Source organism: Eschrichtius robustus, chromosome 4 (genome assembly GCF_028021215.1).
Source record: "Eschrichtius robustus isolate mEscRob2 chromosome 4, mEscRob2.pri, whole genome shotgun sequence".
Taxonomy (NCBI): domain Eukaryota; kingdom Metazoa; phylum Chordata; class Mammalia; order Artiodactyla; family Eschrichtiidae; genus Eschrichtius; species Eschrichtius robustus.
Genome location: NC_090827.1, coordinates 31,325,218 through 31,353,125, shown reverse-complemented (window position 1 = coordinate 31,353,125; position 27,908 = coordinate 31,325,218). Strand labels below are relative to the sequence as shown.

The following is a 27,908-nucleotide window of genomic DNA, read 5'->3' as shown; positions in this document are numbered from 1 at the left end:
TCCAGGAGTCTCAGGAACGGAGCCAGCTCAGACGCGGGGCAGGTGGGTGCGCCGAGGAGAGGCGTCGGGAAACCCGAGGGTCTCCGAGCTGGGAAAGGCAGAGCCGCGAGGGCGCCCTTCCTTCACCGCCCCTTCCTTGACTCGGCCACCCAGACATCGTGGACATCAAGCCGGCCAACATGGAGGACCTCACGGAGGTGATCACCGCGTCCGAGTTCCACCCGCACCACTGTAACCTCTTCGTCTACAGCAGCAGCAAGGGCTCCCTGCGCCTCTGCGACATGCGTGCGGCCGCCCTGTGCGACAAGCACTCCAAACGTAAGTGCGCATGCCCGCCAGGGCCCCGGCGGCGGTAGATGTGGGCGGGGCCGTCCCGGTGCTGGAGCCCGGCGGGGTGGGCGGGGCATGGGGGTGTTCCGGATGGGCTGGGAGGGAACTCAGTGTCTCCTTAGTGCTGCCGGAGGGGGCACCTGGTCCTGCCACCCACTGCCTCCACCCCAAGTCCCTCCACAGACGAGGGCCAGGGAGCGAGCTGGGCACTGGAAGCCAAGAAGGGACCACATTCAGCTGTCACCTTCTCCAGGAAGCCTCCCCTGATCTCCACATTGGGCCAGGTCCCTCCTCTGCACCCCCAGAACCCCCAAAGCTTTCCTCTCACAGACTAGCCACACCCTGTGGAATTTTCTGTGGCTTCTCCGTCTCCCCCAGCAGCCTATGAGCTCCTTGGGGTCACCTCATGCTGGAACCCACCACAGGGCCAGCCACGGGGTTGCCACAGAGGTGCCAAGGAGATTCGGGGCTGACCAAGGTCCAAGGGAACCCCATAAGACAACCACCACCGCCACAGAAGAGCTCACACTGGACACTCTGAGTCAGGCGCCCCACCTCTCTCTCTACCTGCATCATCTCATCTCATCGTCACACGAGCTCCCAGCGGGTCCCGCACAGAGGGCAAAACTGAGCCTTCAGGGAAGGGCCCAGGTCACCCACACTGAAAAGTGGCAGGGTGGGACTTGAACCCGGGACTCTGGGACACCCCAACCGGTGCTCCTCACCTCCGGGCTGAGCTGCCTGGTGCTGGGCTGTGCGGCAGCTGCCCACAGATGCGGTGCTCCCCAGAGGCACCTGAAGGCAGAGGGTCAGGCCACAGGGTCGTCCCTGGATGACTGCAGGAGTAGCAGGGGGCAGGGGGCAGACGTGGCCCCAGCCAGGAGGACGGGGGCTTCAGTTCATCTCTGTATCCACCCCAGTGCCTACAGCAGTGTCTGGAAATACACACTTGTTGAATGAATGAACGAATGAACGAGTGAACAGATGAATGAGTGGTGGCCAGTTGGCCCCTGGAGGGCTTTATCAAAGACTGGGTGAAGGAGGCAGAGGGCTGTCGGGAGGGACAGGGTCACTGTCTTCCCCCCGGGAGCCTGGTTTCCCTGGGCAGCCAGAGAGGACAGTACTGCCCCAGCCCCCAGGCACTCAGGCCCAGGACTGCCTGCAGCGACCAGCCCCTCCTCCCTCCTCGGCCAAGTTCTGTCCCCTAGTCTTACCCCAGCCCCCTTCTCCGGGTTTGTCCACACAGTCGTGCGGCTTTCCTCCTGTCCACAGCCAGGCAGGATGTCCGCTGTCTGGGTCTGCACTTGTTGGAGCTGCAGTCCCCCCGTCCACGAGCCCCAGGGCTCCTCCAGCGGAGCCCTGGGAACACCCCCTCTCTGTGCGCTGAGCCTTCTCCCGAGGGCTGAGCTGTCAGCTCTCAGGGTGGCGAGGGCAGATCTCCCTCTCTGTGTGGAGCGGGGGCCAGCGGGGCACACACAACCATCCAGGCAAGCTGTCTGTACCTGCCATGCTCCAGGCACTATGCTTGACACAGGGGTGCAGCAGGAACCAATGGACAGACAATTAACTCCTAACTAGGTGATGTGATGTCCAGAAGTGGTGAGTGGTGTAAACAGCCGCCAGAAAAGCAGAGTGTAGGGAGGGTCATGTCAGTGCCACTGACTGAGGAGGTTACAGTGGAACAGTCTCTCTGAGGTGCTGAAGGAGTGCGCCATGCAGATCTCTGGGGGAAGAATCTTCTAGAAGGGGGACACTGCAGGGGCAAAGCCTCCAAGATGGGAAGGCACCAGCGTGGCCAGATGATGATGTCTGTATAATGGAATATTGTTCAGACATTTAAAATACTGACTTAGGAGGTTTTTGATGACGTGGGGGAATGATGTTTAAAGACTCCGTGGGGGAGAAAAGCAAGGCAATGGCTACTTCACCGAAAGAATGGAAACAGAAAAGCATGGAAAGAAATACTTCCAGAAATTGTCCCTGAGTGTGTGTGCAGGAAGGATGGAATTTAGGGAGAATAGAGATGGTTTTGTGTCCGCCCACGCTGCTTGAATGACGTTCTTCGTGGGCTGGATGTGAGAGTCAGAGCCCCTCTTGGCTTCTGTAACTGTGTTAGCTGGTTCCCTGGGGTCTGAACAAGCAGCCACCCACCAGGGCGGCCACCACTCGTACATTTCCCCAGCCCAGGCACACAAGCATAGATTCCAGGCACGTCCTCGTCATACGCTTGGTGGTGTGCAGCTGCATGTGAATCAGCCCACGAAGTCAAGTGCAAGAGCTGTAACTTTATTTTGATGACTCAACTCCATTGAATTTCTCGTCCCCTCTCCTGGGGCTGCGGTGAGTATTAATTAACTATAGGGCCCCGGAGAAGTCTGCCTCTCCAGAAGTTCCAGAAGGCTTTGGCATGGCCAAGGTATGAAGGGAGGGACATCGCACCTTCTGACCTTTTTCAGTGCCTGGTGACACTGAGGGCAGGAAATTTTTGCATAAATGCAAAAATTATGCTTTTGGCATAAATATTCATAGATGAAGTTGGCCTTTAATTTTCTTTGCCTACGCTCTTTGCCCAGTTTTAAGATGATTGTTCTTTTGTAAAATGAGCTGGCTGATTTCTCTTTTTTTCCCTAGAATATTTAGTATAACATATCAGCTCCTTGAAGCCTTAGTAAAACTCAAGTGTAAATCTTTTTTGATTATTGGTTTATATAGGTTTTCTATGAGACTTAATTTGCATCAAAAATGTATTTTAAATTTTTCTAGAATTTTCTTTTCATTCTCAAACTCAATATTCTGCACTTTCTCATTAATGCCAGTGACAGGATTGTTCACCAGTCTTTGTACAATACATTGCAGCTTCTGTTTTCCTTCCCTCATTTAATTTGCCATAAGTCGTGAGTAGAGGAGATATCTGCCCTGCTGTCTGCTTTCTCCAGGTCGCGTTTGTTCTTAGCCCTCGTCTGGCAAGCAGATGATTGCCAATTAGGTTGTTATTTTTAATCAGAACAAATGGTTGTTATTGGAGCCAGGTCTTTTTTTAAAGAGACTTGGAGGTTAGGACCCAAGTTCTTTGCGTCTCACTTCTATCCATTTACTCAGTTACTACTCAGAACTCAGGGGATGGCTGATAGAGACACCCCCAGAGATGAATGGTCACAGCATCGTTTTCTCAACAGATAAGACCGTGATTTTCTGTTCACTGAAGGAAGGGCATCCCGGATCACAAGTGGATCACGTGTTGACTTCTGCCGTTGGGCAGATGAGGAAACCGAGGTCAGAGAAATGCAGTGGCTTCCCCAGGCTCCTCCCCATCAAGGGCAGAGCCAGGAAGCACGGGCTGCTGCTACCCAGCCCACAGCTTGCTGTCTTTCTCCAAAGCAGTAGAAATCCGGGTCTTTTGTCTGCTAGTCATTATGACAGGGTAACCATGGAAACGACTGTGCTTGAATCCTCAAAATAGACAGTTATTTCTGCTTTTCACAGCACAGAGTCTGCCAAAAGGAAGGGCTGTGCCGAAGCACGAAGATTCCCTAGAATAGGTGGTAATGGCAATCGCTCCCCCTGGTGGAACACCTACTCTGTGACAGCCCGATGCTGGGTGAAGCAGGAACCGCAGTTAACATTGGTCAAGGTCTTGCTACACACCAGGTGCTGCTCGAAGTTTACATCTCATTAAGTCCTGAGAGCTACCTTATGATGGAGGTACTCGATTATTCATTTTATAGATGAGGAAACCGAGTGTATTGGTTTCCTCTGGCTGCTGTAACAAACAGTGGCTGAAAACAACACAGATATATTCTTTTACAGTTCTAGAGGGCAGAGGTCTAAAATTCAGGTGTCGCCAGGCCTGCATTCCTTCTGGAGGCTTCGGGGGACAATCTGTTTCCTTGTCTTTTCCAGCTACTAGAGGTCACCCACGATCATTTTCCATCTTCAGAATGCATCACTCCAACCCCTGCTTCCATCATGCGATCTCTTCTTCTGCCTTTGACCTTCCTCCTTCCCTCTTATGATTACAGAGGGCCCACCTGGAGAATCCAGGATAACCTCTGCAGCTCGAGACCCTTAACTTACATCTGCAAAGTCTTGTCACGTGAGGTAGCATGTGCACAGGTTCCAGGGATGAGGATGCGGCCGTCTTTGGGGACCATTATCGTTTATCACAGAGAGGCACAGAGAGGTTAAGACATTTCCCTAAGGTCACACAGCTAAGTGGAACCAGGATAGAGGCTCCAATAGTCTCATGCCTATCAGCCTGTGTTCTTTCTCACTTAATCTTCACAGAAGCCTTGAGAACAAAGAACTCTTATGGAAACTGTGGGTGAGCCAGGTTCATTTAAAGGGTCTGGGTGGGGTAGACGCCCAGGACTCATCCCTGGTAATGGATTTGGGGTAGAAAGACCAGACCTAGCCCCCCTCTGAGGGAGAGGCTCCAGATATCTGGGGGCAGAGCCAGGGTAAAGCCCCCAACAGAGGGCACAGCCAGGGCCCCGTAGCTGGATCCTGAGGCCCGTGTGGCAGGAGCAGAGTCGGGGGAGGTGGGGGTGAGGTTAGAGGCGCACGGAGAGAGGAGCACATGTGGAGAGCAGAGGGTCCACATGCAGAGGACTTTACAGACCATGGCGGGGGCTCTGGGTTTACTCTGAAAGGACGGGAGCCACAGGGGGCTTTGCTTGGCTGTGTTTTAATAGGAGCCCCCTGGCTGCTGAGAGGAGGGTGGAGGTGGGGGCCAGCTGGCAGATTAGCCCAGTAACCCAGATGCAGGGTGCTGATGCTCTGAGCGGGGTGGGTGCGGTGAGCGGAGGGGGTCGGGTCCTGCATCCGCACGGAAGGTCGGCTTTGCCCACGGGCTGAATGGAGAATGGAGAGTGAGAGAGGGTGAGGGGTGGCCGCAGGCTTTGTGCAGAGAGAGGGCGCCTGCCTCTATGGAGCAAGCAGACTGGTTAGTAAATAGGAGCGTGACAGCAGGCAAGTTTCTGAAGGCTTTGCGGCTGCTCTGATGTGGTCAGCTTTAACTTAAGGTGGTCGGAGGAGGCATCTCTGCACCTTGAAGAATGAAAAGGAGTGAGCCTGGGACGAGAGGCGGCAGAGGGAAGGGGGTGAGGCGCCTGCCGCGAGAGGGGCTTGGCTGCAGTGGGGTGAAGGGACAGCTGTGGGGTGCAAAGACAGACAGGTGGGGGGCAGATCCTGTGGAGCGGGGGGCCACGGTTGGGGTGGATGTTATTTTGTCCAACGGGGTCCATCACACGGTGCTGAGCAGGGGACAGTTATAAGCAGAGAATGACAGCTGCTAACTCCTCATCAGTGAGAGTTCATTGTGCCCGCCGCCTTAGAGTGACTGCCTGTCCCTGCTCCCTCTGCACGGCCTCAGCCTTCCCGGTGGCGGGGTGTCAGGGGCGGGAAGGTGGCCTCGCAGGAGGCACCTCCCCCAACAGTGGCATCGTGCGGGAGCGACAGGTACCCTGTGGTCCACAACCCCACTGCTTCTCCCTCTGCTGCAGGGACCACCCCCCACCCCAGCTCCTCCTGGAGCGCAAGGTGGGAAGGTGGGACTAGGCTGGATGCGTGTGCTCGTCATTCAAGTGGAGGTTCTCGTATAATTTCAGAGCAGAGGAGGGACCCGTTGCCAGGGCAGCCAGGAGCAAGGACTGGGCAGGGCCCGTATGCTCCTTCAGGCCCGTCTCCTCCTGTGCTCTCCACCTCCGCAGACCTGCAGCCCCACTTCCGTATGTCCATGTTTCTCTCCAGGGTTTCACTGCCCTGCGCCATTGTCCCTGAGCGTGTGGCTCAAGCCAGGGCAGCTCTTCCATCAGCCCTGAACCTCCCTTCATCCCAGCCCCATCTGATCAATTCTGCCTGCTCAGTTTACCCCCCACTTCCCCACCCATGCCCAGAGAAGACCATCCACATGCTGACAATGAGGAGTGGCACATAGCTGGTGCCACTGAGAGGGACACAGAGCAAAAGCCATGGGCCCCCAGAGGCCACTTCTAGCAGATACAGGTTTCACTGCTGTGCCTAGATATGTAAGTGGCATCATACCAGGTGGGGAAAGAAATATGTCAGGAAAGGCACGGAGAAGAGGCCACATGGGCAGGCAGCACCAGAAGGTTCTGTCCACTCTGTGAGCAAGACTGTGCTCTGAGCCTGGTTCCAGGCTGGGCAGGGATGCCGGGATGACCGGTGACAAAGGCAGAACCCCCTGCCCCAAGAGCTCACAGCCCCATGAGGTGACCAGGCATCCTCACTGATGCCATACAAGAGGGCATCCCGGGGCTGTGTGGGCAGCAAGGGTGAGCATTTGATTTCTTTGGAGAACATCTGGACAAGCTGCACAGAGAACAGGATGTTTGAGTTGGGGTTCTGAAGGATGTACAGGAGTTGGTGAGAAAGACAGAGGCTAAAAATGGGAAAGGAAGTTTCAGGGAGAGAAAACAATGTGAAAAATAACTATAAAAACAGTTATGCAAGTTTTATTGAACAGCTACTCAAGTCCCTCACTGGGCCAGGTGCTTCTAGGTGTTACCTCTGGAGGTCTCACCATGCTTGTCCTCCAGGTGAGGAAACTTGGGCCCAGAGAGGTTAAGGGGCTTGCCTGAGGTCACCCAGAGCTTGGCTCTGCCCTGCTGCCTGGTATATGGCAGGGCAAGGGTTAGGATAAGGCAAGCGAGATGCCTAAGTCACAACATTGAAGGAGGCATTCATTTAAAGTGACCCCAGAGTGACTTGTTCAGTGTGGTGCCCTAGGGGTCTTGCTTGCCTCACCCTGTTCGAGGCCCTGGGAATTTGGGTATGTGAAGCTGGAGCAGCAGGCCGGTTGGGGCCCAGTTAGGAAGGAGCTTGGCAGCTACATGTGGGATCTTGAACCTTGATCCTGTGGGCACTGGGAACCATGGAGGGCTTTAAGCAGAAAAGGGACACATCAGAGTTGTGTGCAAGGCTGGAGAGGAAGGCTGGCCCGCACCTCAGGCTTCACTTCTGTTTCCTTGGATCACGGGTGCTTCAGAACCTCCCCAGGGTCCCTTCACTTCACTTCACTTAGGCGAGGGTGGCGGGAAGGGGGCTCCTCACCCTTCCCCCGTGTGTGACAGCGGTGACACCCAGAGAGGAGGATGCGATTGTCAGGGAACCAGCTAGGGCCACGAGAGCCTTAATTATGCAAAGTTATTTTTTTTTTAAAAATCAGAGATTTCTGCTGTTTCGGAGCCCTCCAACTACAAAATAATTAGGGCAGGGGAGAGAGGTGGGATGGAGCCCACCACGAGTGACAGGGGCTCTGGGATGCAATTCTTTAAACTCTTGGCAGCAATAATTACTGTGAAATGTCCTTAGCGATTCCGTCAATTAGAAGGGAGACCCTCTTGTCTCTTATTAATGGCCTGGGGACGTTCAGGTTGTGGGGGGGGGGGGGGGAGGGGGAGGGGGAGGGGTTGATACGGAAGATTCTGCAGTCTTTTGACAAAAAATAGTTGTATCAAAATTTTCATAGAAATATTTGACAAGAAAATGAAGAACTTCTAGGTATAACTTTTTTCAGGCTTGTTAATATCCTTGTCACTAATCTTTTTCAGATCTGCTGCTTTTGTGCTTAAAAAAACCATCAGAAGTGCCCAAGTACAGCCAGAACTGAGGCTGCAGTGGGCCATTCGGTGCTTCTGTTTTCAACTATGGATTAGGTCTTCCTCTCAGCCCTTGACCTTTGTGGTTTCCTGCTCCTGAAAGCTAGCAGAGGACGCAGCCCCTGGCTCTGTGACATCCAGTACGGATGCTCCTCTGTGATTTTGGTCCCCATCCGCCTACCGAAACCCCACAACGCATGCCAGGAGCTCTGCAGGGTGCAGGGCGGAGTGAGCTGGACCAGCCCTGGTGGTTCAGGTGGAGGCTGGAGGAATCCACCAAGGCAGGCGAGGGGTAGAAAGTCGGGGTGCAAGAGACAGACCCCGCTTTATGCTTTTATGTCTTACCTTCTGTCTGACGCCTAGCAGCAGAGGTGCTAATTCAGTCGAGAGAGAGTTCCTGCCACATACCAGGGGAAGTGCTGGGGGCCACCCAGATCCCTGAAGAGAGTTTGAGGTGCATCTTCTTTCAAACCCTCTGCCCCATTTCTCCCAAGTATTAGGTCTATACCCCTGTTCATTTAAAGACAATACAGAATCTCAGTGCTTTAGTTCAAGTAAGAAATCAAGTATTGAATTTGTCTTTATTCCAGGCATCTGAGAGAAGAGGGAAATGTCATTGATTTAAATTGTTTGGCTTAACAAAGAGAAATTACGAATGTTTATACCTGCAAAAATAAAGGTGTCAGTGTACCAGGGCACAAAACACGATTATGTGAGATGACCAATCACAATGCAGAGGTTTTAGAGGCTAAAGGTGACCCACAAGGAGGTCTCCTCCCCACTGCAGGGAGGGGAATCCTGGAGAAAACCAAATCTTGCCATGCCCTTCCTCTCTCCGAGCCCTTCTGTGGCTCCCTATTGCCTACAGGATGATGCCCTTCCCGTGGCTTACAGCCCCTCACTCTCGCCTTTCTCAGCCTACGTGGCCTTCAGCTCATCCCTGTCTCAGGGCCTTTGCACGTGCTATGACTTCTGCCTGGAGTTCTACTCCCTGGCATCTCACTTCATTCAGGTCTCTGCTCAGATGTGCTCTCCCATAGAGGCCCTGTCTATCCAAATCACCAGCCCCCATTTCTCTCTGTCTCCTCACTTACTTTACCTTTCTTCCACCACGGCCCAACGGTATTGCATGTCACTGAGTTTTACTGTCTGTCTCCGGGAGGAGAACGTGGGCTCCAGGAGAATGGGGGTGTTGCTCACTGCAGCATTCCAGGGCCTCAAACAGTGCCTGGCTATGGTGGGCGCTCAGTATGGACTGGTTAACTGAGAGTATGAGTGAATGCATGTAGGCATGACCACATGAGAGCATCCGATCGGCATGAAATGTTTCCAGCCACCCTGCAGAGGGGAGCCGGGCGGGAGTTGTATCTCTGGGAAAGGCGGGAGCAGTGTCTACCTTGGACAAGAAGAACAGGTTCCCAGATGGGGGGTAAGGGGCTGGGACAGACCTGGGAAGTGGGATATGGGACTTTCCCACATAGGAGGGGCCAGCAGGAAGGGCACTCCTGTGAGCCTCTGGGGACATGTGATCAGCTCTCTGCTTCCCTGTTTTAAGCCTGGAGCCTGGAGACCAGCAGGCAGGGCAGCCACTCAGCCGGTGCCCGTGGGGACAGCTGGGCAGGTTGTCAGATGTTTAAAAGTCCTTCCAGACTGGCTGTAGATGGCTGCCAACCCACCACCCCCTCCTCTTCCCTGACCCCCAGGCCCATCCATGGCCCAGGTCCTAAATGGTCAGCAGGGACCCTAATTTCCATCCTGCTGCAGCACCAGGGCCACTGTAGGATCTGATTGTCCAGTGAGGTGGGCAAACTATTGGGACAGCCAGCAACAGACATGGAACTTGGAAGAGCTTGTCCTGCTGCCTGGGAGCCTCCTTGTGTCAGGAAGGCCTGGTTATTGGCGACAGCAGGGAAGGGACGCTGCTTGGGGAGCCGCTCACTGCCCACTCTGGGATCTCTGGTAAAGGCAGCAAGCTGTTGCCTTCAGGGGTCAGGTAAGCAACTTCCTGTCTGGAACAGCTGCGCTAAAATAATAGGAGGTGGATGGCAGACAGCGAACGGGACTCAGGCTGCATCCCTGGTAGCGAGGTTTGATTTTGCTACAACCCGCATGGCAGCCAAACAGAACGTACCTATGAGTGGGGCTCGGCCATGTGTGCCCAGTGCCCCATGAACAGAGGCCCCGGAGCCAGTTAGAACCACAGGCAGTGCCCAGCCTAGTCCAGGACGTGGTCCAGCACCTTCGAGGATGCCCGGACACCTCACAGTCCTGGCGTTTGGCATCACCAGCAGGAGGCAGCAGAGAGCAGCACATTGAGTACAGCTCTGGGTTCAAATCCCTCCTCCACCACTTTTTCCAGCTCTGGGGGCACCCATGCCTCAGTTTTCTTGGCTATAAAATGGGAATGTCAGTGGTACCGACCTGATGTTTTTATTGGGGGCTTAGATAAAGTAACACACGGAAAAGGCTCAGCACAGAATCTGGCTTAGAGTAAATGCTCAATAAACACTGTTCCAAGAGATGGTTCTTCCCTCTTTGGAGGATCCATCTGGGCCTGGGCCTGACCTGTATTTAGTTATAAGTTTGATGAACGAATAAATGACCTACCGCATGAGCCCAGAGTGGAAACGGAGTCGTCTGTTGCTTGGACCCCACGGGTGGGAGCGGCCCGGTGACGGTGCTTGTTTTTGTCTCCGCAGTATTTGAAGAGCCCGAGGACCCCAGTAACCGCTCCTTCTTCTCGGAAATTATTTCCTCCGTGTCGGACGTGAAGTTCAGCCACAGCGGCCGGTACATGCTCACCCGCGATTACCTCACGGTCAAGGTCTGGGACCTGAACATGGAGGCGCGGCCCATAGAGACCTACCAGGTGGGCACTGATGCCTGGAAAACCTCGCAGCCCCTCTGCGGGTGGGAGACCCGCAGCTGCCCTTCCCTGTGCTGAGAACTCACACTGAGGGGCTTTCCCAGCTATAGGGTGGCTTTCATAAGCCCATTTTGCAGGTGAAGACACTGAGGCTTGAGAAATCAGGCAGCTCATCCCACATAGCTCAGCCAAGGACGGACAGGAGAACTTGCTCAGCCCCGCCTCACGGGGAGCTGTGTGTCATCTGCTTGCTGGCTCCCGCCCTGAGGCAGGGCTGTGACTAGGCCTGCAGTCCAAGGTCCAGGGGACAAAGATGAACATCAGGCTGGGCTCAGTTTGAGGGTGCAGACGATGGCTTCCCTCCCCCGGAGCCGGCGTCTGCAGTCCTACCGTTAACGCAGGCTAAGCACTGCCCTCTCCCAGGGAGCGTCCTTAGCTAGTGATACAGCGGTGAAATGGGAGCGGGGTACATTTCTAAATCCTCGGTGCAGGCTTCTTCAGCCAGGCGTACAGGATGAAGCATGGGACACCTTCCTGGAAAGTCGTTTATTATTCTGTTGTGCTTCATCCATATATATTAGGGAGTAGAAAACAAAATTCATGTGATGTTAAAATTTGGCGGGGACTGGAAAGAAATATGGGGCTGTTTTAAAGCTGCGCCAGTTATGTCTTTAGCTGGGGCAGTCTGGGAGGCTTCTTGAAGGAGGTGACATTTGTGCTGGACCTTGTAGGATGAGTAGGATTTGGTTGTGCAGATGTGAGTGGGAAAACAGTACCCCCCCCCTCCCCCCGCAGAAGACCCAGCCAAACCCTCATAGTGTCACCAAGTATTGGGTGCACACAGAGTGCCACATATATTTTTCACCTCTATTCCTTACTGCCCCTGTGAATGGGGTGCCATCGTCCCCACTTGACAGGAAGGGAACCTGGGATGCTGAGAGGTTAGGATATGGGGATCTGCCTTACAGTTGGGCAGTGACAGATTCGGGGCCCAAATGGGAGCTGCACAGCCCCCTTCCCTGTCTTCCTTCCCTGCCAAGGCCTGGGGTAGGGCAGTGTCCTGGGAGGCGGAGGGGCCCCACTGGGAAGGGGCACAGAGCTGAGAGGGGAAGACGGGGTACTCAGAGTCTGACCTGGGACACGTGTGCTTCTGGCAGCTCCACACCCACAGGGACGTCTGGGGCGGCTCCGGTGCCCTTCCCCCGCCCCCCAGCTCCCTCGGGATGACGGATTCATGAAAGGGCCCCTTTGTTAGCCACTTGTGTTTACTGGAGGTCCTGCCACTCCCTCCGGTTCTGACCCAGCAGGCCTCCTGCTCCCACTGCACATCCCAGGAAGGGATCAGCCCCTCCTCTACCCTTGGGAATGGGAGGGGTCAGAGATTGGGGCAGGAATGACTTAACCCCTGCTCAGGCCTGTGGGACTGACTGTTCTGGCACCTTCCCAGAGCGTGCCCTTCCCAGAGGCTGCCCAGGGACATGACTGTGTCCAACCCCCTGAGGCCCCTCAGCCTTTCGTGTCCCTGGTGTCAGCAAAAGCCCCCAGACCCTGAAACTAAGTGCAGTGTTTAATGTGAGCATTTTGTGGGGAGAGGGTCCAGAGGCTTCAGATTCCCAAAGCACGTGAGGACCCAGTAAAGTGGGAGAATCACTGCTCTGGAGGACCAGGTCCAAAGCTGGGTGCTTGGCTTCTGGCCCAGCTGACCTATTGATTCTAAAATAGTAATCTTTACATAAAACCAACATAACTAACATTTTTTAACTGTTAGGTGCTGGAAATTGTGTATAACAGAATTGTGTTTGGCTGACTTGCAGTACTGAATAGATAGGGGCTTTTCTCCCTTCACAAGAAGCCTGGAGTATCCTAGAATACTTAGTGGCTTTGTGACCTGCTCTGTAGCCACTTCTGTGATTTAGTTCACCATCATTTGAGTGTTGGTTTTCTACCTTCATGGTTGATACCTCATGGTGGCAAAACGGCTGCCACAACTCCAGGAACTATGTCGACCATCCATTCAGGAAAGGAGGAAATGTGAAAGGCTGTGCTGGTTGGATCTGTGGTGTGTTTTATTATGAACACAAAAGCTTTCCCAGAACACTCCTCAGAAGACCTCTTACAACTCATTGGCTAGAACAGGCCCATGACCAGGCTGGAAAAATTAGTAGGTTTACGGCCTCCGTGGTTGAAGAAGACAGGGAGAAAAGGGTAGGGATGGGTGTTGAGTGAGCCTTAGCACGTGCTTCATTGACCTAAGACCTTGGCACACTTTTCCTCTTCTAAGCCTCCCAGCTGTCCTGGGAGGTGGGGACAGTGTTCTCTCTATCCCATTTTATTTGGAGAAAATTGAGTTAAATGGCGTATCTGTGGTGGTAGGGTAGCAAGCAGCCGACCTTAGATTCGTCTCTCTTACTCCATAGTCACCACCTTTCCTCACCCTGCCACCAGAGGGCAGGAGGCACTCAGTATGCAGGAGAGAACAGCACGTGTGTTTGGACGAGTGCATCAGTGAGGCTGCCTTGACTGCAAGGAGCACACACAAACGTGCCAACCTGGAGGGGTGAACACGAGCATCTTAACAATCTGTCTGTGGCCAGGAATGACATCAGGCGCCATTTATCCCTATTCATCTTAGTCGTACACATACAGGGCTGGTGCTTTGTGCCCCACTAGACCCTGGGCTCAGAGGGAGGGAGGAGCCGTGGCCTCACCCTCAAGGGTCCCAGATGACAGGAACACAGTGAACCTGAGCCTGGTGTGGCCATGGGCTAGGAGACCTCTAGCCACAGACACACACCACGTGAGAGGCGCTGAGGGCTTTTGAGGAAGCAGAGTGGAGAAAGGGGAACAGCTGGGGGAGGGCCCTGCTATTTCTTCAGACAGGTGGCCCACCTGGGGAGCCCAGCCCCACCATCTCCAGTTGCCTCTAACCCCACTCATTTATTTTTAAAAAATGTATTGAGGTCCTGTGATGTGCCAGGCCCTGTGCACCCCACTGGAAAATTGTTAGGGAACAAGACAAATAAGTCCTGCCTAGAGGGGCATCCGTTTCAGCAGGGAAGATGACCAGAAACCAAGCAAATAGGTGAAATAATCACATGCTTCCAAAAGAGTGACAAACCAGGGGCTGAGGCAGAGAAAGCAGGGATGCTGAAGCCTAGGGGAAATAAGGGCATGAGCCCTCTACAGGGAGGGTGTTCCCAGAGGAGGGAAGAGCAAGTGCAAAGGTCCTGAGGCAGGAACATGGTTAGTGTGCTCAAGAAATGGTGAGGAGAGACTTCCCTGGGGGGTCCAGTGGTTAAGACTGCACTTCCAATGCAGGGGGCGCTGGTTCAATCCCTGGTCAGGGAACTAAGATCCCACATGCCGCACAGCATGGCCAAAAAAAAAAAAAAAAAAAAAAGAAATGGTGAGGAGCCAGCTGGAGCAGAGTGCACATATGGGAGAGAAGAAGAGCCTGAGGTCAGAGAGGTGACCAGGGGGACTTGTGTGCACCGGAGGGTTTTGAGCAGAGGCATGACGTGATTCAGCTTGGTTTCAAAGGGATCCCTCTGCTGCCTGTAAGATAGACCAGGGCTGGGGATTGGGGTGTAGGCAGACACAGGGAGAGTAGTCAGGAGTCGTTTGCAATAAGCTGGGTGGTGGTGCTTGGAGCAGGGTGGCAACGTAGGACAGATGTGGTGAGAAGGGACTGGGTTCCGGATTGCTTTGGATTCTGGACAGGCTGAGTGTGGGTATGAGAGACAAGAAGTGTGTGGAAACATGCTGTCACCTGTGGCCTTTGTACCTTTGTACGGGAAGGATGGGGGACGGTAGAGGGACCAGGGTTCACTAGCCTCGAGGGGTCTGGACGGTCCAGTGTGGACTTTGGGGAGAGAGGCCCTGGCTGGAGAGAAACATCTGGGTGATGTCAGCGTATGGACAGAAATTAAAACAGGAGTGCAGGGAATTCCCTGGCGGTCCAGTGGTTAGGACTCGGCACTTTCACTGCCGAGGGCCCGAGTTCAATCCCTCATCGGGGAACTAAGATCCCATAAGCTGCGAGGCACGGCCAAAAAATAAAAATAAAGCAGGAGTGCAGGTTGAGTGGGAAGAGAAGGGCAGCGGAGCAAGCTTTGTGGGCGGGGCGGGCAGGGAGCCCTCTCTGGGGAGGGGCATGCCATCCGAGGCCTGAGGAAGTCCTGTGTTAAGAACCTTCCAGGCTGCGGGGTCAATATAAACACACACTAAGTCAGGGCAGGAGCCTCAGATACACCTGATGCCCTGAGAAGTCAGAGAGAGAAGTTCAGCCCGGGGGAATCCAGGGGGGCTGCCAGAGGAGGAGACCTACTCTAAAGCTGGGTTTTCAAAGATGAATAAGAGGTTCCCCGACAGAAAAGGACAAAAATCCCCTTTTTCTTCCCCACCCCTCCCTGCACTTGACCCTTGGTTTGTGGCCAGTGTCACTGCCCAGCAGGAGTTGGGCATTTTTTTCTCTCCATCCGTCCGTAGTTAATCGGGGTCGCAAACACCTACCTGGTGCTTTGCCCCATGGTTGTCGCCCTGAATCTTCATGCTCTTCTCTGGCGGGGGGAATCTCATGACCCGCTTTTCAGACGGGAAACCTGAAGCTCGTAGCAGCTAAGTGACTCCCCTGGGTCACAAAGGGGCAGAGCCAGGAGTTCAGCTTCATGTTACCCATTTACCTGCCCCTTCCGCCACCCAGAGGGCAGGGCCATGTCCCCGAAGAGAGCTGGCACCCAGGAGGCCCCGTGGGTGAAGAGCTTGGGGGATGGGGCTACAGGCAGATGGATGCAGGTCATGGGACATCGCCATCTCTCCTGTGGTGTCTGGTAACCCTGGGAGAGGATCCTGGTCTTCCACTTGTACGCTGTGTGACTCTGGGCCAGTTACTTAACCTCTGAGCTTCAGTGCCCCATCTATAAAACGGGACAGGTGGCGTCTGCCGAGATCACGCTTGAGAGCCCTGTGTGAATTCTCCTTCCCCTTTTCTCCATGATGGTCACCAGTGTGCGCACGGTGACTATGGTCCTCAGGGGACATGACCCTATACCAAATAGTCACTTACATTTGATCCCAGAACAGCCCATGAGGTGTGTGCTCTTATCACAAGGCTCAGAGAGGTGAAGACACTGTCCAGGGTCACACAGCCAGGGAGGAGCAAAGCCAGGATTTGGTCCCCTTCGGCGTTATTCCCTCTGTCACTGTGACTCTCCCCTCTCTGGCCACAGCTCAGGGGTCGGCCATGGGCCAGGCTATGGACCCTTCCCGATGAGCAGGGCTGAGTTGGGAGTGCCATCCAGACCCCGGAGGGCACAGCCCTGCTCAGTGAGACCCTCCTCGTGGAGGGGGGCCAGGACTGTCGGGGTGCCCCCCTCGACTCACCCCGTCCCCTTCTCTCACCAGGTCCACGATTACCTTCGGAGCAAGCTCTGTTCCCTGTATGAGAACGACTGCATTTTTGACAAGTTCGAATGCGCCTGGAATGGGAGCGACAGGTAACCTCAGACCTTGGACCCCACCCACCTAACTAGGGACCTTCCACTCTGCAGGGCCGGCTGGTGACCTGGGCGGGATGTGTCAGGGGAACTAACTGTTATCAAGCCTGAGGAATCAAGGTGTTCCAAGGAGCCCCAGTCTTTCTTGCGGCAGGTTCGAGCTCTCAGCTCTCAGATTCAAGGGCAGAAATGAAACTTCACGTTCTGAAACTATACCTAACGTCCATGTGGAGCCCTGTTCTCCTGAGTGGTAGTGGAAACATCTTTAGTCAATTCCGGGTCCCTCACCGTGCAGCCCCTTCCCAGGTTGTCAGGAGAGAGGGCTGTTCAGGTGCCAGAGCCCCGAGGCGGGGAGGGCTTTAGCCACCGGTCTACACCCGCCTCCACCCTCCTCCGGCCATCGTGGTTGTAGCTTCAGGCCCACTGGGCTCCGGGGAGCATGGCGGAGCTCCTGCACCTTTTGGGACTGGGGGCTTCCACAGGTGCAGCCGCCTCTCACAGCCCCACCCACCGGGGAAATGGCTCTGAGCCTGACCTGAGTTCCTGCTTCCCCATCACCTGGCTCAGCCCAGGGCGAGTGTGGACAGGGAAGGCCCAGGGCAGGGACCCAGCTGACCAGACCGTGCAGGGATGGAAAGCACTCTGGCCAGGAGATCGGCCTGTTGCCCGTCACACTTCACTAGCGGAGCGGGTTTGGCGAGGGAGAAGGGGCGGAGGGAGAAGGGGCGGAGGGAGAGCCGGCAGCCTTCGACTCAGGTGCCATCCCGGGGTGCGTCCATCCACATGAACCCCGTCAGTCCTGCGTGTCCGGCCAGGAGCAGGCTGGGCTGTCCCCGATTTCTGAGTGTGGCCGGCACCGCCGTGGTCGTGTGAGAGCTTCTGTGCTACCACCCTGTGTGGCTGTGAGCACAGACCCACCGGGACCGTCAGGGAAGATGGGTGGGGACCCAAGGGGGGTCGAGCTGCTGTGTCCGGGGTGGGGCTCCCCTAGAGCTTCTGCCAGCATCCTGGGGCTCACTTGGCCTGAGGAGTCTCCAAGTGGACAGTGCTCTCAGAGGAACCAGTACGGTGGGCACAGGGCGTCCGCTGAAGGACACTTAGAAAACCAGGTGGAGGCCCTGGCCTGAGACCGGGCTGATGCAGCGGGGTCAGAGGGGACCCGCGGCACTCCCTCCAGGGGCCTGCCCCCAGGCGGACACACTGGGGGTTCCCCAGGGATTACCGGCAGTAGGTCTGGGGCTGGGGGTCTATTAGAATCTCAGAAGATGGTAAAAAGGGGATTCCAACACTACTGTGTGTGTGTGTGTGTGTGTGTGTGTGTGTCTCTCTCTGTCTGCCTGTCTGTCTTTCTGTCTTTATGTGTTGGGCTCCCAGTGGTTGTGACCACTGCCCGCCTTTCCTTCACATCACCGCCAGGGGGCGTCCATGAACAGGGATGCTGGGCTTCCAGAGACTGGAGCCGCCTTCTCTTCCTGGCTTTCGGGTGCCCAGCCTGGAGCTGCTGTCCTGCCTCTCACCCACCACTTCCTGCCATGCACTTTACATGCCAGCCACCCCAGCCTTGGTAGTCCCTGCCACCTTCCTCCACAACCCGCTCTACTCCCACTCCCTGGAACCCTGACACACTGCACCTGGCTCACTCCTGCTGTCACCTCACTTTACTGACTCAACTCAAGGCCACCTCCTCCAGGAAGCCCTCAGGGTCCTCTGCATCTTGACACCCCCAGCCTCCTGGGTTTTCCTTCTGTGCCTTTGCATTTATTACATGTTTTCATCTTGCCTCTGTTTGCCTTCCCCACTGGTTGAGGTGCCCCTGGGAGTGGGACTGTCGCTCAGCCCATCCTGAGCCCCTCACTTGGGGCCTCAGGAGTGTCCAGTCAATGGTTGTTGACCTTCTGGAAGGCATAGGGGTATGCCACCTCCTTCCACTTCAGCACAAGCATTCTATGAGCCCAGCAAGCCCCATAGCGGAGGATCCCAAGGTAAATAAAGCCTGGTCTCGGCCTTCCAGGAACTCAGAGGCAAAGGGGAGAAGCAAGTGCTGCCCTCCAGGGCCCTCAGCCTTGAAAACCAAAGCAAACCTTCTGAATCCCTCAGCTCAGCGTTTTCTGTCCTTCTCATGTTAATGGGAAGCTTCCAGTATGCCAGTTGTATAGGTAGCAGCACAGAGCTGGTGGTTATCAGCACAGAGCTGATAACCCTCACAGCGCCCCTTACCCAACTCTAGCAAGACTTAGATGCGCAGCCTGGGGGCAGGGAAAGGGCAGCGGTTTTGGGGTCAGACACCCTCGATTTCCAGACCGTGCTCCACCACTCTCCAACTGCATGCTTGAATAAGCCACCTGACTTCTCTGAGTCTGCTCACCTGGAAAGTAGTTCTAATAAATCATGACTTTCAAGGGCTGCTTTGAGGATAAGACCCTGTGTGTGAAACTCCTGGCAAGGCCATGGCTCCATATTGGCAGCGGATGGTCCGATGATTTGCGCACACCGGTCTGTTGTTTGTCTTGTCTGAAAGAACCCTGCTGAGCCACCAAGACCCACCTCAAATGCCACCTCTTCTAGGAAGCTCCCCTTGACCTGTTCTGCCTGGGAAGAAGGGATTTGTGTCAACCAAGTATCTTCCAGTTGCAGGAATCAGATAAGCCTAAGCTTGTTCTGAGAAGTTCCAGCAAGGCTACCCCAGGGCTCATGCTGTACCTTTGGGGCCATCTCCTCTCTGTCCACTCCCATCTCTGAGCCTCCCTGCTTCTTCTTAAACACTAGCCTCATCCTCTCCTACTACAGATGGCTGCCCCTTGCTGTTCGGGATGGTGACCCCAAATAGTCCCCCTTCCATTGTCCTCTCAGCCCACAATCACCCTTCTAGGTATATGGAAAATTCTCATGGAAGGCTCTGATTGGCTTTGTTTGGGTCACATGCTCACTTTGGAGCCAATCAGCATGGACATGATTTATTGCATGCCACAGTTGGCCAGCAGGGGGCGGTAGAGCACCATGATTGTTCACTCTCCAGAACCACAGGGATGGGGCAGGAGCCTTTCCCCAGTGGAAAGAAGAGAGCCTGGGGACAAGGGCAGCCAGGACCGTGGTCCCCACGTGCAGATGAGGAAAATGAGGCTGGCAGAGGTGAAGCAACTTGCCTAGATGCAAGCCAGGGCAGGGACTGCCCTTTTCCCTGTTAAAAGAACCTTCTGGAATGTTAGAGAACACCTAAGAATGGGAGCAATGGGCCATCCTGTCCTGGTGTGGTTTGCAGGGCGCTGGGACCTGGTGTTCCGAGGTGAGAGAGACCCCTCCCTGCAGGTGTGATGGGGTTCCCTCCCCCCCAGAGGTGTCAGCTGGATCCCTCAGCCAAATGGAAGGAGGATTAGCAGCTGTGTGGGTTACAAATAACTTTAATGATCTCACTCTCCCTTCCCCTGATGGCTCAGGAGAAGGATGGGTGTTGTGTGAAAGCGCCCACTGGGTTCTGTGAACTGTTCCCTAGAGAAATGGGTGGCGGGGGGGCGGCCTTCTCTCTTCCCTCACCCCTGCTGGCAGGGAGGGAGGGGGCGAGGCCCCCCTGGTCGGGCCCCTTGGCACGCAGATTCCTTCTCTGGGAATCCGTCACCCACTCTCTCCTTCTGCTTCCCTAGTCTTGGGCTCCCAGTCAGACAGGTGGGTGGGGCTTCAGGCCACACGGATGGTTAGAATCCAGAAATACCTGTTGGCATTTAATACATAACAGGAGGTGGGATTTATTGAGCTCAGCACTGTTCTAAGTGTTTTACCTTGTTATCTAGTCCATTCTCACCAGGGGCTGGGGTCCCTCGTTACCCCATTTTATAGATGGGAAAACTGCATGGGGAGCTAGGAAGCATGTCAGGGGCAGAGCTGGGATCTGGACCCAGGTGGCTGACCCGACCCAAGCACTGTCCACACTGCATGTGCTTGTGGAGCGTGCCTTTGCCTTTGCCTTTTAGGCCCAAGTAAAGCAGGTGGAGAGAGAAAGGCCTCCCTCCCTGTCTTCCCCAGGTCACCCAGCATCAGGGCCTCCTGCCCGGCTCCTGACCCCAGTCTGAGCTGGTGAGCTCCGCTCTTTCTGCTTCACAGCAGCTGCTCTGGGCCCAGGGAAGGGAGGCCTTGGCCCTTGGGACTCTCTGATTCCCCCATCCAACGTGCTGCACCTACCCCCAGGCTGCTGAGCCCACCCCGGGCGGGGACATCACAAGGAGCGGGGAGATGAGGGAGGGGTGGAGGAAGGAGAGAATCCACCTTCTCCTGCTGCTGGCTTAGCAGTGTCATCCCAGTGTCACCCAGTGTCCCAGGGCCAGGCAGAGCAGGCAATCAGGAAGGAGCAAAAGCAGGGGTCCCCTCATAATGAAGCTCGGCCCCCCTGGCTCCATGGGCACTGACCTCCTGTGCACAGGTCCCTGTGCCGGGGGCCCGCCCTGTGACCCAGCCTGATGCAGAGCCTGACACCCGTGCACGCCAGCTGTGGGAGTGACAGGGGGCGTCTGGCGGGGTCCCAGGCAGGCCCCCCTCTTGTTGTCTGCAGACAGGCCTGTTGGGCTTGCTGCCCCGAGTCGGGAGGTCAGAGTTCATCCTCACTGGTCACCCCCAACCCCCGAGGCCTCAGGAGTCCCTCGGCAGGGCGTGCACACGCATACACACACACAGGCACACAGACACACACACACACACGCACATGCACGCGCATGCACGCTGGCAACTAGCCCAGCGCACCCTCCTCCTCCCTGCCTCGGGCTCCTCCTCGCTCACCTTGCAGAAGGGGCTCCAGGCCTCGGTCCGGCCCTGCATGCTCACCTGGCCCGTGCTCGCAGCCCCACTGTCTCTCCTGAACACGAAGACTCGGGCGTGGCTTCCCTGTACCCGCAGAGGCCCTTGGTCGCTGCCACCTGCTCCCCTGCCCTCCTCTCGCCCCTCCAGCCCTGCTGTGTCTGAGAGGCGGGAAGAAGGGCAGCGGAGAGTGCAGACCCGGGCAGTGGTTCCCCGGTGTCACCTCCCGGGCTGTGTGGGAAGGCCAAGGTCAATGCGACGAGCCCTGTCCCTGCAGCACCCCCTGCTCCCCCCACCCCATGCCCTGGCCTTGGGATACTTGGGTGCTGGCTGGCAGGATGGCCCCTCTGACCCCACCCCCAGCCTCACGGAGGCGCCAACCTCACCCCGCCCTCCACCCTGTCTTCTGGCCCAAACAAGGGCGACCCTTGGCTGGCTGAGCCGCTGCACTCCGGTGATGACCCGGGCGAGGGTCACACGCCTGGACCCCGAGGGGAAGCCGCTGGCACACACAGCATCCCCAGGGCAGCCCCCAGAGACCTGGGCTTGGGCTTCAGTGACGTTTAGGTGCCAGATCTTCCCTGCTTTGGGGGCATCTTCAAGCTTAGCCCCCTCCCTGCTTCCCCCATGGGCGGTGGCACTGTCGTGAAGTCTCATGGGCCATAACTTAGGCGACATCAGAGCCAACCCAGCCTTCCCTGGCGTGAGCTGACCTCTGAGGAGAGAAGGGGGGCTTCCTTGGGAAGGAGAGAGCAGAGGGCACTCTCCCCCACCCCCCTACACCCCGCCAGCAGCGCTGGGGGGCTCCTCACGCCCACCCAGCACCTCCGCAGGCATGTCATTTCATCAGCAGCACTCGGGTCTATTCACACCAATTAAGGTTTTAGAACAGAAGAGAATAGAGCCAGAAAGCGCGTTAGAGTTCTCCACCCACCCTCCCTTCCTCACCTCCGGGGATTAGACAAACCTCTTAAAAGGCAGAACCCTTTGACTGCCAGCTGCCACCGCTCCCCAGGTAGTGTCCGAGAAGCCCCCTCCACTCACCCCTGGTCTGTCCCCTGTCCCTGTGCAGGGGGGTGGCTGGGCAGGTTGTTTCAGGCCTTCCTGAGTCTTCCGAGGGTGACTGTGACTGTGTGTGACCCTGCCACGGCATTCAGTGATCCATTCACTCACTCATTCATTCATTCATTCATCAGATACTTAGTGAGCCCCTACTGGGGGCAGGTACCTGCTGAACCTGCAGGTCTGGCAGTGAATGAGAGAAGCTTCTGGCCCTTCAGTGCATTTGGTTTATGAAGCATTTACTGCGTCTTCATCGTCCCCGGGGCATGGGGGGTGGGCGGCTCTGCTTGGTCTGTTCCTGTTGGCTGCTGCAGGGGGTTGTCTTTCTTTCAAGGACCACTTCCCCCATAGGTGGCCAAGCCAGGCCCTGGGGACTCAGACAAGACACGCCTGCGCGGGGAGCCCCTGCCTCTGCCGGGGAGGTAGAGGCACAGGCGGGCGCTGCTGGCCCACGGGCGATTAGCGCTGTGAGGTGAGCCCGGAGGGGTCCCCACCTGCCCCTCCAGCTCCCATCTCCACCCTCTCCACAGAGACTATACCTGGAGGCCGACCCCATGGGCTGCATCCACAGGCCTCCGTGCCCACTGGCTTCTGGCCGGGTTTGACCACTGGGGACCCTAGAAGGAGACTGAGAGTGGAGAGAGAGGCCGGAGCATTTATTCCCCCTTGTTTCCTGTCGTCTTGACTGACTGTGTCCCTTTGGGCACAGCTCCCTTCAGAGGACAGCTCCCTTCACACAGATCTCTCTGGCTCTGGCTCTTTCTCTCTCTCTCTCCTGTGACTCCTCCCTCCCCTCACCTCTCAGGCCTGGGGATGGTTTCAAAATCTCCAAATGTACCAGTCCCAGGGCACAGCACTTTCCCTGTGTTCCCTTAGAACCTTCCAGAACATTTGCGAACAGTCTTTCTGTGGAGCGCCTCTCCAACCACCCAGTTGGCACGTGCCCTCTGCCCCCTGCTGGGGCCCGGGTGGGCCTCACCCCCTTCCGCCTGGACGCCCCTAGAACGTCTGCAGAAGAGCCACTTTATGGAAGGGGCTTTCCATCCTCGTTGCCCCAAGATACCTACCCATCCATCTCTGAACGCAAGGTCAGGGAGAGCAGTTTGGGTGTCGAGGGGAGGTAGCACTAACATGCAGATTGTGGCTCTGGTGGGAGGCCGGCCTCACGGGCACACGGCCATCGCCAGGAACCGCACAGCCTGGGCAGGGAGCTGCCTGTGGGCCGGAACCTAAACGGGGCTCCTGGCCCAGACTTGCGAGGCCCCAAGCTAAGTGAAAGGTCCTTTCTGTGAAGGATCAGAGGTCGGAGGGGCAGACTTCTCAGTGAGAAAGGAGACAAAGTGCTGTACCAATCACATTAGGAGACGGATGTCACTCTACCCTCTTCCTCTGCTGGGAAGATCCCTCTCCTTGAGCAGTTTCAGGAACCAGGCAGCGGAGGGGCCTCCCCAACCCACATCCAGGCCATCACCACCTAGAAAGGACCGACATTAAGGGATGGTCCACAGGCGAGGTGACAGGTGACTTGTAATGACAACTTGTCCATTCTCATGTGGGCCCCCGGGAGGTGGGCTTCCCTGGGTCTCCCATGAAGACGCTACAGGCTGGGGCCTCAGGTACCACACTCTCCTGGTGTCAGCCCAGGTTCTCCCACAAGAAGGAAATATGTTACGAGGACATATGTCACTTTCAGCCTGTGACTCCACATCATTCGGGGAGCCTGAGCATCTGACCCTGCACAGCCCAGCGCACGGGATTACTCCTGTGACTCGGGTGATACTGAAGACATGGCTCATGTGCATAACCCTTGTAAACCGAGGGGGCCTCTTGGCTCATCTTGGAGCAATGACACCGCCAGGAAGCACAGTTCATCTCCTAAAGGGAGGAGGGATTCCAATCTGTCCGCATCTCTCCTGAAGAACATTGAAGGGGACCACTTCCTTACCCTCTGTATTGTTTTCTGGAATTCACTCCCACCTCCCCAGTTACTTTGTATGCCCTGCCCCCAGCTGCTCCAAAACCCAACCCCTTTCTCCTGGCCCAGGCCCATGTAGGTGGTATTCTTTTCTCTCCCATCTCTTACTGTGTAGATTAACATCCTTCCTCTGGTCCAACAGGAATCCCTTCTCCTTAGGAGAGGTGGGGAGTGGATAGACAAATGTAGAATGCTCTTCAGCAGAACGGGGAGGTCTGTGAACACCTGCACATTGATGGTGTGCAGACAGTGATCATTTAGTCACTCAACTATTCAGACACCAGGAGGGTCCTGGGTCCCCGCCAGAAGGGCACATCTGGCTGATTCAGGGGCCTGCCCTTTGTCAGCACTGAGTTTGTAGTCCAGTGTCTCCTGTGTTTATTTCCCTTTGCTCCTCTTCTGCTGTTGCCTGGTCTTACTGAAAGTCTAGGGCTCTCTCTTTTGGACTAAAGGGCAAACAAAGTACAAGGGAATGTTTTTATGATGTTTGGGGCAGAGCATTAAACGGGTCTCAGTTCCTGGCCCTGTGTGCTGAGGCAGCCGAGATGTGAGGGAGGACAAGAGACCCTAAGAGAAGGTGGGAAGAGGCAGGCGTGTCCCCCGTCGGCTTCCCGGGCCGTGGCCCTGCAGCTCCGGGAGGAGGGGCGGGCTTCTCTCTTCCGTTTCCTCGCCTGACGCCGCTCCGTCTCCCGCCAGCGTCATCATGACCGGGGCCTACAACAACTTCTTCCGCATGTTTGACCGGAACACCAAGCGGGATGTGACCCTGGAGGCGTCGCGGGAGAGCAGCAAGCCCCGGGCGGTGCTCAAGCCGCGGCGCGTGTGCGTGGGCGGCAAGCGGAGGCGGGACGACATCAGCGTGGACAGCTTGGACTTCACCAAAAAGATCCTGCACACGGCCTGGCACCCAGCCGAGAACATCATCGCCATCGCGGCCACCAACAACCTGTACATCTTCCAGGACAAGGTGAACCCCGACATGCACTAGGCGCCACACGGCCACGCGCGGAGCGGCCACCAGGGGGCGCCGGGCCGTCCGTCCAGCATCCCGGGGCCGGACCGCCTTTGCTGGTGATTGTTTGAAAACAGGAAAAAGGATTCACAGTGAACCGACGTGATTGTCGGCCTTGAAGTTCAGTTCTTTCATCCCGTACTTTAACCGCGTGCAGTCGTTCCCACCTTATTAGGATTTTTACCTCTGCGCGTTAATTTTTCACTCCAGAGGTTCCTTTCTGGGGACGCGGGAGCCCCGGAGCCATTTCTCTCGCGCGCCTCACTGGCCCCAGATCAGGGCTCCGGGGACAGAGACCGAAGCTCAAACAAGCCAGCCAGGGATTCTTTTGATGATAAATGGAGCAATTGCCACTGTTTCAGAGCCGAGGGTCTCACCTTCTTGCTTTTTGGATCGTGAATTCATGCTGAGAATTTGCAAGCTCCTCTGTTAGGTTATTTTAATGTCTTTGAATATCCCAGGTCTGTTACAGTTTCTTGAGAGGAAGGGGAATGGAATCCCATGTGTGTGCCTGTTTTCTTCACCATTTAAACCACCCTTCGCGAGCATCTGCCCCGTGCTGGGCGTGGTGGCGGCCCCCCAGGCCCATGGGTCCATCCCTACAGCCGCTCTGTGGCTCTCCTGTCATCCTGCAACCGTCACTGGCACCTCGTGGGAACTCGTACTGGCTCCCTCCATGATCTTTCTGAATCTTCATCACGACCCTGTGAAGTGGTTGCCTATTCATTTCCTCCATAAATGCCAACTGTGCACTGAGTGCCAGGCTCTGTGCCAGGTGCCAGGGATTAAAGGTGAATAACTTGTCATTCCCATTGTGCACACAAGAAAACTGAGGCCCAAGGCCTGCACCAACCAAGGGGGGAGTCAGGAATCCCGTCCAGGCCCTCCCACAAGGCCCTTTATAACCCACCATGTTGGTGGCTCATGTTAAAGCAGCATTCTAGCCTGGAAGCTTCTGGAAACATCTCTTCATGTTGTGAAGCAGGACAGAGCAGGTGGGACAATGACGAGGGTCCGGGGAGAATGGAGACACAGAATGCAGAAGACCCCCGGGGTGCCCCTTGCCTGTTGGGTAACGAGGAACTCCACCCTCTCTCCACCCCACATCTGTACCCCAGCTCCTTTTCCAGATGCACTGAACTGCCTCCAAAAGAAAATTGCATGTTATCACCATTTTAGGATAAATTTTCTTCTATGACCCACAGTCCCAAAGGACACTTCCCCTCGGGCCACAGAGAATGCGGTATTTCCAGGACAGTTCCTCCCGCTCTGTCAGGACCAGATCGGCCCACCCACCAACCACGCCCACTTGTCTTTGCCCTTGGAACTGGCAGCAGAACCACGTGGCTTGCATTCTGATTCAAAAAGCGGAGTTCAGAGGCCCGACCGAATCCGACATTTTTTTTTTTTTTTACGAGATGTAACCTAACCCAGGAAATAGGCCCAACCCGAGATTTTTCTCAACAGATAATGGTCTACTTTTGTGTGTGTCAAAGCACAGAACGCATGTGCACTCACTTCCAGCCATACGATAATTACACAAGGAAATGGGTCCATTGATTTTTTTTTTTTAATCAACATGAATGAAGAATGTTTGTTTATATATCACTGTAAAATCCAGGTGACCTGGACAGTATTATATGTACATATCTATTCTAACTAAAGTTAACAATCACAGGGATGGATTCCTCTTTTTCCCTTTGTAAAGAGGTTCAAAATGTGGTAAATTGTATAGAAATCTTGTTGAAGCCAAAATCCAGCTCTGAGGGCCTTACACAATTACTGGGGTATTTGGTGCGATCCATTTCCCTTTGTGATTCAGATGCTGAGAGGAAATTTGCATTTGCAGATAGAGGTTACTGTCAGATTGTAGATTTAACATGGACCATTTCTACAAAGTGCAAATCTGTATTCAAAAGGAGGTCTTAATACAGTTCCTGGTTCCTTACTCTGTTGTAAACTTTGGATACCAAACCAGAAAGGAAAAAAAAAAAGGGAAAGAAAGAAAAAGATCTTCTCAGAAGAAAAAGCATGTCTTTGGATCCCTGGAAAATAATGATGTCCAAAGCAAATTATGAATAAAATGTGTGTTGAGAAAAGATGCTGAGGGGGAGGGGCAAAACTAGACATGGCAGAAGGGCCAGTAACATAGTCACAAACTTTGCTTCCTTACCGTTTAAATTTTCTGCTCTTTTTGAATGTACGGGCGTTCACATAGTCATTGTGAAGTTGTTGGGTTGTTTTTGTTTTTATTTCAATACTCTCTGAGGACTGATCGCTTGGTGGCATCGGATACGTGGTGGTAGAGTAGACAGGCCTGACCATTTTGGACTCTGTAACTCATAGGTGCATTCTTGTTTTCTTTGGTGTCTCACAAACTATCCAACTGTTGAATAAAATTATAAATATGTTAATACCAGCTTTTTCCAATAAAATAACAAATGTTACATGGAAAATGAGGCTTGGAATGCTGTTTGTTTTTAATGGGCCATGGGTCCCGTCAGGAGGCATATGGAGGGTGGGGATACACATGGGAAGCCTGGTTCACTTCCAGGCTTTCCTGCCTCCATCTCCTATGGCAGCTTTTAACCTTTCCGAGCTCTGATTTCAACACTGAGGAAATGGAGCTAATGATAACACTGACCTCGTGGTTTGGGGTCGTGAGGGGAGGGGCGAGATTAAATTGGATAAGGCCTGCAAAGTGCAGTGCCTGGCACGTAAGCTCTCAGTAAATGACAGTTGTCTTGTTTTGTTTTGTTTTGTTTTG

General features: G+C 55.1%; 1 protein-coding gene across 1 annotated transcript in view; it reads left to right on the top strand.

Moving 5' to 3' along the window:
- PPP2R2C (protein phosphatase 2 regulatory subunit Bgamma) overlaps window positions 1–27,554 on the top strand; it is a 140,418-nt gene extending 112,864 nt beyond the window's left edge. Inside the window, exons 6-9 of the mRNA XM_068542524.1 lie at window positions 154–318; window positions 10,649–10,818; window positions 16,219–16,310; window positions 24,826–27,554. Of these exons, the coding sequence (XP_068398625.1) occupies window positions 154–318; window positions 10,649–10,818; window positions 16,219–16,310; window positions 24,826–25,117 (719 nt within the window). The 3' untranslated portion in view covers window positions 25,118–27,554. The remainder of the gene's footprint in view (window positions 1–153; window positions 319–10,648; window positions 10,819–16,218; window positions 16,311–24,825) is intronic.
- Window positions 27,555–27,908: the final 354 nt, after the last annotated feature.